Source organism: Brachyistius frenatus, unplaced genomic scaffold (genome assembly GCF_029030835.1).
Source record: "Brachyistius frenatus isolate BFR_SWC_R1_liver_20210118 unplaced genomic scaffold, ASM2903083v1 Contig_716, whole genome shotgun sequence".
NCBI classification, from domain to species: domain Eukaryota; kingdom Metazoa; phylum Chordata; class Actinopteri; family Embiotocidae; genus Brachyistius; species Brachyistius frenatus.
In genome coordinates, this window is record NW_027211315.1 from 8,202 (window position 1) to 17,763 (window position 9,562).

At 45.7% G+C, this 9,562-nt stretch overlaps 1 protein-coding gene and 1 long non-coding RNA gene across 3 annotated transcripts; one reads left to right on the forward strand and one right to left on the reverse strand.

Annotated features, from left to right (window-relative positions):
• Positions 1-1,970: 1,970 nt before the first annotated feature.
• Positions 1,971-5,432, forward strand: fgf19 (fibroblast growth factor 19). 2 transcript variants are annotated; one of them, XM_069688765.1, is made up of 4 exons: positions 1,971-2,203; positions 2,283-2,386; positions 2,666-2,749; positions 4,483-5,432. In XM_069688765.1, exons 1-4 carry the CDS (start codon positions 1,999-2,001, stop codon positions 4,795-4,797), a joined length of 708 nt encoding a protein of 235 aa, XP_069544866.1. In that variant the 5' UTR covers positions 1,971-1,998; the 3' UTR covers positions 4,798-5,432. The 2 variants fall into 2 exon arrangements, with proteins under 2 accessions (XP_069544866.1, XP_069544865.1); XM_069688764.1 differs by lacking the exon at positions 2,666-2,749.
• An 847-nt stretch (positions 5,433-6,279) lies between these two features.
• On the reverse strand, positions 6,280-8,145 carry LOC138615138 (uncharacterized). The gene is made up of 2 exons (XR_011310429.1): positions 8,043-8,145; positions 6,280-7,917 (listed from the first exon to the last, which is right to left on the reverse strand). It is a non-coding gene; the product is annotated as an uncharacterized lncRNA (long non-coding RNA).
• Between the last annotated feature and the right edge of the window lie 1,417 nt (positions 8,146-9,562).

Below are 9,562 nucleotides of genomic sequence, written 5' to 3' on the forward strand. Positions count from 1 at the left end.
ATACGGGAGATCATTCCAGATACGGGAGATCATTCCTGATACGGGAGATCATTCCTGATACGGGAGATCATTCCAGATACGGGAGATCATTCCTGATACAGGAGGTCATTCCTGATACAGGAGATCATTCCTGATACAGGAGGTCATTCCTGATACAGGAGATCATTCCTGCCGACCGCAATAAGTCTGTACAATAACTCACCTCTGGCAAAATCCATCACACAACAATAACACTGTTGTCTGTGTTTCTTGGTTGTTTGTATATATACTGTACTGTATATACTGTATATACTGTGCATTTTATATTTTATATTTTTTACTATTTTATTTAACAATGTCTAAGAACATCTTACTACCTCTAACAACCTGTAACAACCTATAACTGCCTAACTACCTCTAACTGTCTAACAACCTCCATCAACCTCTAACTACCGCTAACAACCTCTAAATACATTTAACTACCTCTAACTACCTCTAACAACCTGTAACTACCTCTAAATACCTCTAAATACCATTTACAACCTCTGACAACCTCTAACTACCTTTAACAACCTCTAACAAACTCTAACTGCCTCTAACTACCTGTAACAACCTCTAACAACCTTTAACAACCTCTAACTACCTCTAACAACCTCTAACTACCTCTAACAACCTGTAAATACCTCTAACTACTAACTACATCTAACAACCTCTAACAACATCTAACTACCTTCAACAACCTCTAACTACCTCTAACAACCTGTAACAACCTCTAACTACCTCAAACATCCTCTAACATCCTCTAACTACCTATAAGTATCTCTAACAACCTCTAAAAAAGTGTAACAACAACTAACAACCACTGACTACAACTGAAAACTTCTAACAGCCTTCAACAACCTCTAACTACATCTAACAAATTTGAACTACCTATAACAACCTTTAAAACCACTAACTATCTCTAACAACCTATAACAACCTATAACTACTAATAACAACAACTAACTACCTATTACTACCTCGAACAACCTTTAACAACATCTAATAACCTTTAACTACCTCTAACAACTTCTAACAATGTCTAAGAACATCTTACAACCTTTAACTACCTGTAATTGCCTCCAACAACCTCTAACTACCTCTAGCAATCACTGACTACAAACTTCTAACAACCTTCAGCAGAGGTTTTTAGGTAACCTCTGCTGCTTCTGCAGTTTTGACATACAGGCATGTGTTTTATTACAATGGTCAGAGTGTATTCAGATTTTTCACTGAAGTAAAGTAGCAAAACCACAACATCAAAATAAAGTCCTGTTCAATGGATGAATGGTTTAATCAAGATGTTACGTGTATAATCATAATAATAATAAATAATACAAATTATTATGATTATTAGTATTGTTCCTGGTCCTACAGCCGGCAGGCGGTGTGTTCGGTGGTGTGTGGAGCCCCCTGCAGCATGCGTCAAGAGTTTGTGCCAAGTTCCATCAAATGCGTAAAAGCGTACGTTTCCTGCTGATCTGCCGACAGAACAAGGTTGTGACTTTGACTGAATTATTCGAGTATTCTACTTGGCTATATGCGGAATGAAAATGATCATTTCACAGGCAGTCGGAAATGAAAGCAGTCAAGCTGCTTAAAGCTGAAATGAATAAATCTTCCGGAATCCCGTTTTTCTCTCGTTGCCGATGTGAAAATGATTTTCAGCTTATTTAGAAAATGTCACGAGTTTTTTTCCTAAGTGATTAGGTCAGCTGGTATTTAATATCTACCAACAGGATTCACGCGATTTTTGAATGGGGTTCGTGACATGCGCGTGCGTCGGGGATCGTCTGGGGCCAACGGAGAGCTGGGATTCAGTTGGATGGCGTGCAGGGGTGTGTTGTGGTCTGCTTCTGGGAACTGGCTTTGGGAAAGAGGGTTATCTGCAGCTGATAAGGGCCCGTTTAAAAGGCTGACAGGATGAGACGGAGTTCACTGAGGCTGGAGGATCATCGATAAGGAACTATTGCACCAATCATGCCGCTGCTCGTCGTCACTCTTACCAGCGTGCTTTTTGCTGTTGGAGCTGTTTGCATGCCCCTGTCGGACCAGGGGCCCCACCTTGCCCACGGCTGGGGCCAGGTGGTCCGGCTCCGGCACCTGTACGCCGCCCGGCCGGGACTGCACCTGCTGATCGGCGGGGATGGACAAATCCACGGCTCCGCGGACCAGACTCTGTACAGTAAGTCAGACCTCATAGAGCACAGTTCGGACTGCAGAGAGCTCGCAGGATTTTTCACTGATGAACATTTGAACTGCAGGCCTGCTGGAGATCCGTCCGGTGGATCCGGGCTGTGTGGTCATTAGAGGAGCAGCCACTGCGCGGTTCCTCTGCATGGAAGAGGACGGCAGGCTGTACTCATCGGTGAGCAGGGGACCATAATTCAATTCAATGCAATTTCAATTCAAAAATGAAATGTAATTTCAATTTCAATTTTTATACAGCGGCAAATCACAACTCAGGTTATTTCATGGCACTTAACACATTAAAGTCTTTACAGCAAAACTTTATAATATTATACAGAGAAACCAACAATTCAACAATTCCCACATAAGCTAGGAGGGAAAAACCTCCTCTTTAAGGGAGAAAAACCTCCAACAGAGGGAAGAAAAACTCCCTTTAACAGGAAGAAACCTCCGACAGAACCAGGATCAGAGGTGGAGAACATCTGTTAACAGAACCAGGATCAGAGGTGGAGAACATCTGTTAACAGAACCAGGATCAGAGGTGGAGAACATCTGTTAACAGAACCAGGATCAGAGCCTCTGCCTCGACCGGTTGGGGTGAGAGGAGAGCAGAGAGAGAAAAGGACAGCATAGAGATAGAAGAGAAGAACTGTCACTGGCGAATGACTTCATCAGATGTTCAATATGATAAAGTGTATAAATCAAAAACAAACTTAAATAGTGGTGTCACTTCCTCAAATGTAAAAACCTTTAACTCACATCTGAAACACAATAAATAAACAACATTTTCTATGAAACATAAAAGTCAACACATTAATTAATTAAACTATTAAATATTAGAAGGATCACATTTAACACAAAACAGCCACGTCAACAAATCCAAAGGAATAAATAAGCATCAGTGAAGGCACTAAAAAGTAGAAATGAGTTATCAAAAGTATTTAATAGTATCAAGTTGACATTTATTAGGAATTGATTTTTCCTGCCAGGTCAGTTTTATGTGATAATTCCTTTTAAAAAGGATTTTCCTTTCATAGCCGTTTCCTCCTCACCTCTCCACCTTCACTCAGCAGCTCCTGTTGGTCACTGCAGCCACACTAAAAGAGAAACTCACAAAGACTTGACACTTGACTTGTCCTGGATGTTTTCTCCCAGTAAATCTTTGAATCACTGCAGAGTTTATTCTGCATCCGCTGCTGGTCGTTCACAGAGCGACCGAGCTGCTCAGACCTGCTGGCTATCATCTGCAGCTGCTTCCTGTGTGTTCCTGTGTGAATATACTGCAGCAGCTCATTGGCTGATGGATAACTGTTGTTGCATTTCATGCAACTGTAGGAGGCTAACTCGGCACAGACAGCCGCAATGAAACCATGACAACATAAGTAAATCCACTCATGCTTTCATCTGACAGGAGCTCCTCTCAGAGCCTGAACTTCCTCCTCCTCCATCTCTGCAGCTCTTTAACTCCAGCTGCTTCCTCTGCTCCTCTCAGCATCAACACTTAAACGGACCTCTTTAACTCTTTTCAGCTTCAGCTCACAGCAGTAAATAAACTGCTGAAGCTAACTTCTCATTCAGGATGACTGAAATGTGCTCAAATCAAGGAGTGTAAAACAATGGTGGTCTCTTAATAAACTGCACCTTTTTAGAAACTTGCAAAGAAATCCCATAAAAAGTGCACGTTTTCTCCAGAAAGGACAGACAGTCAATGTTCGGACAGCTCCGTCCGCTGCAGACCGGACGTGTCCTCGGCTCGTCGTATGTTGTTAACCAGTCTGCATGTTCAGAAAACACTGCAGGGCGGCAGTCATTCATTGAAACGGAGGAGCGGGTCATGGACCTTTGTCCAGCGTGGTGCAGGACGGATGTGTTTGCACAGTGGAAAAGCTGAATGAAAAGCAGCAGCAACAACAACCTTGACCTCCGGCTGGCAGCCTCGGGCCAACGCAAACATCCATCCAACCGCTGGCAGCGGCGTTCACCTCGTTATTTAACAACACAAACAACTCCTCATATCACACATCCCTTTATAATATCAGGAAATAAAAGAGCGTAGAATACAATGAAATAGAATTAAGTAGAATACAATGAAATAGAATAGAATAGAATGAAATCAAATATGGTCCACCTGGAGGAGGAACGTCTGCTGCAGATAAAGAAGGAGCAGCAAACAGAAACAATCCAAACCGACACCCTTCACCACAACAGTCCCACTTGTCTTCCAGTGTCCACGCTGAAGTCTTTGTCTCTGTGCACGTGTGCGTTGTGTTGCAGCCGACCTACAGCCGAGAGGACTGCACCTTCAGAGAGCACGTCCTGCCGGACGGCTACAACACCTACGTCTCCGACCGGCACAGAGCGCCGCTCAGTCTGGGAAACCAGCGGCAGAGGCTGCAGGGCTCCGACCGAGGGGTCCCCGCTCTGGCCCGGTTCCTCCCCAGGATCAGCACCCTGGCTCAGACCTCGTTACCCGGACCGGACCTACGGGACCGGCAGAGTGCAGCTCAGACTGAGGAACCTGTGGATGCCATGGACTCGTTTGGGAAGCTCTCCCAGATCATTCACAGTCCCAGCTTCCACAAGAGATGACACGGATGTGTGTCCCGGGGTGTCCATGCACTCCTCCCTGAATGTTGTAACCTGACTGCATGTCCAGCCAGCCTGCAGCCGGGACGTCCAGCCAGACGGCCTGGACAGGAAAGAAGGAGAGAGTGACATCACTCTCAGTGAACAGACAGCAGGTGTGAGCTCATTCCTCAGAGACACACACACACACACACACACACACACACACACACACACACACACACACACACACACACACACACACACAGACACACACACAGACACACACACACACACACACACAGAGCAGCAGCTGCAGACAGATGAGGGAACGCCACCAATCTGAAGGTCAAGACAGCAAGAAGGACATTAAAGGAACAATCCGACCTTCTGATCCGCTCACCTGCAGGTTGTCAACACGACAACAAGACAACACGCGTGTCCCAATTGTGTTCCTGTCAGCCAGTTTCCTGCCTCCCTGAACTGGAGAGGAGGAAGACTTCTCTACCAGGAGATGAAGGTGAGGACGTGGTGATGTCAGAGGGACAGGACGGTAAAAATACATTTTTTATAGTATGCTGGTCTATTGTTGTATTTATTTGGTTATTTAAGTGTAAAAACCTTCACTGACTTTGTTTCCTTGTTCATAAAGTTGTCTCAATGAAACAAACGCGTTCTCCGTGTGTATCAGTTCTTTCATGATGGAAATAGTTTTATCATTTAACAAAATGTATGTATAAACATTCACTGTATTTTAATCATAAGCACTCGTCTACATATTATTGTGTTGGAATAATTATTCACTAAATGAAGAAAATCTGATCTCAGGTCCACTGACTGATGCATCACAGCGTTTAAAGACCGTGTGCATTAATTATTGTAATTATTGTAATGGAAGTCTCTGTAAAAAGGCCCACTAGTGACCCCTACAGGCGGCAACACAAATTACACCCAAAACACTGAAATACAGAAAAACAAGTTAATAAGTAATAGAAATAGGAAGTTCATTAAAATAAGCAAATAGAACTAAATTAAAAAATAATATTAATGCAAATGTGAAGGTTATCACATCATTAAGTTAAGAAAAAAGTTGTGATGCTGTGTAAAATGGAAATAAAAAACACTGTGATGACTTTCTCCGAAACAGGTTCATAATAGTTTACATGATATTCAGTTTCTTTAACCCATATAAAGATCGTAAAGATGATTCTCCTGTTGCAAAGTTGAAATGTTGTCATGGTTCAGATTGTTCCAAAGATCTGCAGCTTTAAAATGGTGTTTGAATGCATTTGAAGGAGAATAAAACAAAGATCTGAGGATGATGTTAGGAAAGTAGATTATAAGTGAGGACTGATGGACTCAACTCTGGGTCACGTTTCTGTGAAGAAATCTAAATTCAGACTGATTTTTATCAGAACAGGAGAGTTTCTCCTCCTCGCACCGTCAACATGAATAAATTAGGACTTAATGATCAGAACTTCAGATTGTTCACACTGTGACACTGAGCAGCATAACACCATTTAAATTTATTCAATCAAATCATTTCTCCAATAAAATATTATTCCTCGGGTCTCATTATAAAGAAGGAGACGGCAGATAAATACTGTGATTCCCTCTCAAAGTGCACCGTCAGTCAGGGAGAAATACTGGACAGGAGCTCCAGAGGAGCAGAGAGCAGCTCCCAGGACAGCAGGAGGTCCCCAGCAGGAGGTCCTGAACAGGAAGTGCCTCATCCAACCATCACACACATCCACGCTGCCACAGGATGAAGCACCAGTTTAAACAATGAGCCAGAGAGGTCTCCTGGTCTCCACAGCTCCCTCTGCTGGTCACTGGAAGAGTTTTAAAAGTCCAGGGCATAAATAAAAACAGAAGTTTTACAGCTTTAAAAATGGATCAGCATGTGTTCATCTTGATGTGGCTCCTCTGTTATAGAGTAAGTTAGATTGAGCTCCGTACTGTCCGAGTCCAACAGGATGAAGTGATGCTTCCACTCAGCTTCAGATCAGTTTAAAATCCTTGTGGAGACAAAAAACACTCCTTTTCTTCTCGTCAAACAACAAAAGAAGGAAACAGAGACATTTAGACAGCGCAGGCAGGAGGTCAGAGGTCAGAGGTCAGCAGCTGGTTTCAGATTAAGTGAAAGGTGCTGTAATGATGCTGCATGACTTTCACCTGTCAATCACAGGTCAGTGTGGAGGTGGGAGGAGACAGACAGACACACACGCACGCGCACACACACACACACACACACACACACACACACACACACACACACACACACACACACACACACACACACACACACACACACACACAGAGGAAACGGGTCAGTTCAATGACCAGAACCAAAGAACTAAAAGTCAGAAGGGAGATGTAAGAAACCGTCCAATCAGAAAAATCCTCAGCTGAGAGTCACTCCTGAAGAGGACGTCTCGGTAGAGGACATCTGTCCCCGCGACCTAAACTGGACTTGAGACAGTTTAACCCATTGACACCAGGAGCCTCCAACCGTTCTTCCTCTCAGATCTACGTGATGCTGGAACATTTACACACAGCTGAGCTCCACCCAACAACAACAAACGACACAACCATCAGGTCTAAACACACCATCATTAAAAGTTCAGACACACGAGAGCATCGAATCACATGAGACAACGTCCAGGTCTGGACGAGGACCACAGAGTCCCCAGACGGCTCCTGGAGACGGAGACGGAGCATTATAGGAAGTTCTCCGAGACAGGATACGTCTGTGGACTGTGTGTCCCCTCGTACGATGTCCCAGTCTGTCCCCATGAACCCTGTCTGCTCTGAGCCTCTAACACTGATGATCTGCTGGTGAGGACAGAGACAATCAGAGGATAGAGACATCAGAGGACAGAGACAATCAGAGGACAACTGGCTGTAAAGACCCTGTGATGTTCTGTGAACCTGAGAGGACAGGAGGTGTCTATCCCTCTGACTCCGCCTCCTCTCATGAAGGAGAGATTATAAAAATGTCTTTGTGTCTCTAGGAGACGGAGCTGCTGTCCCGACCGAGACGTCTCAGCGTGTCCTCCTGTAGTAGACGAAGGCTGCCAGCAGCAGCACGGAGGCTGCGAAGGTTGCCGCCCTCCAGCGAGAGAAGCTCTGGATCACCCCCTCCTGGAGGAGGACGGAAGAGGAGGAGGAGGAGAGGGTGTGGGGGGGGGGTAGGATCATCATTAAGATCATCATCATCACCACCATCATCAGCTCACAGGTGACCTTCGACCCCCAGAGCCACTCACCCAGCCCCCCTGCTGCACCAGCCAGGGGTAGAGCTGCTCCCGGATCACTTGCAGCACCCAGCTGATGACCTGCCGGATGTTCTCCAGATGGTTGGTGGTCAGAGCCTTGAAAGAAGAACACAGTCAGTGACCGACGACATCCAGTTTAAATATGAACACTGGAAACAGGTGATCATAAAGAAAACTAACAGGTGTCAGCTGATATCATCAACCATTAGTGATGTCATCAACCATCAGTGAGGTCATCAACCATCAGTGATGTCATCAACCATCAGTGAGGTCATCAACCATCAGTGATGTCATCGTTGGTTTGTGAACGTTATGAATCCTCCAGTTCAGATTCTGTCCGTCACCATCTTGATAGTTCGGAGCAGTTTGGAGCAGGAAGTGACCATATTTGGATGAGCTGGGGGAGGAGCCAGAGGTGGATCTGACTGATCTGATCGGAAACCTGACGATACTACGTCCCGCCCACCGATAGCTGTAACCTGTAAGATGGCGCCGCGCTAGCGGCAGCCTGCTGCAGCAGCTCCCCTCCCCTTGTTATTAGTATTATTAGTATTTTTAAGCCTTTCTCCTCTTCGGAGTTGTTTTTTTTTTCTTTCTCTCGTGTTCAGCTCGTGTAATTTTTCCACGTTTCTGGCTGGGGGCTCTGTTATTGTTTACTCGCGTGATCAGCTGATCGCGCTGAGTAGCCCTCTACTGCTGCTGCCCGGAGCGAGGCCTGAGATCCCCGTTGAACTTCGGAGAAGACGGCGGGGTTGCAGAGCCGGAGCTAAGCTAAAGGCGGAAAGGAGGAAATACAAGCCAGCGGTACCGGAGATCTTAATGGGGAACGTGAGGTCGTTGGCCAACAAGACGGACGAGCTCGGCGCTGGTAAAGACCCAGAGAGAGTACCGGGAGTGCAGCATCATGTGTTTCACCGAGACACGGCTGCACTCACATTTCCCGGACCACAGCGCGGCCGTACCCGGCTTCAGGACCGTTCGGGGGGACAGAGACGTTGTTCAGAGCGGCAAGAAGAAAGGTGGAGGGATTGCAGTCTATGTGAATGAGAGGTGGTGCAATCCCGACCACGTGTGTGTGAAGGAACGTTTCTGTAGCCCGGACATTGAACTGCTAGCCGTGGGAATGCGCCACTATTATTTGCCGAGGGAGTTCACGTCCGCCATTGTTATCGCTGTGTACGTTCCTCCATCAGCTGACGTAAAGGCAGCAGTGGACACCATCTACTCCACTGTGGCTAAACTACAGACTCAGCATCCCGGTGCATTTTTGTTAGTTACTGGAGACTTCAACCAGTCTGAATAAAGTACTGCCAACTGTTCACCAGTATGTGAACTGCCCCACACGGAACAATAAAACTCTGGACTTACTGTATGCTAATGCCATGGATGCATACAGTACTACTGCCCTTCCCCCCCTTGGTAGGTCAGACCACAACCTGGTCCTGCTGACTCCCAAGTATGTCCCCTGGTGCAGAGGCAGCCTGTGACCACCAGGACTGTGAGGAGGTGGA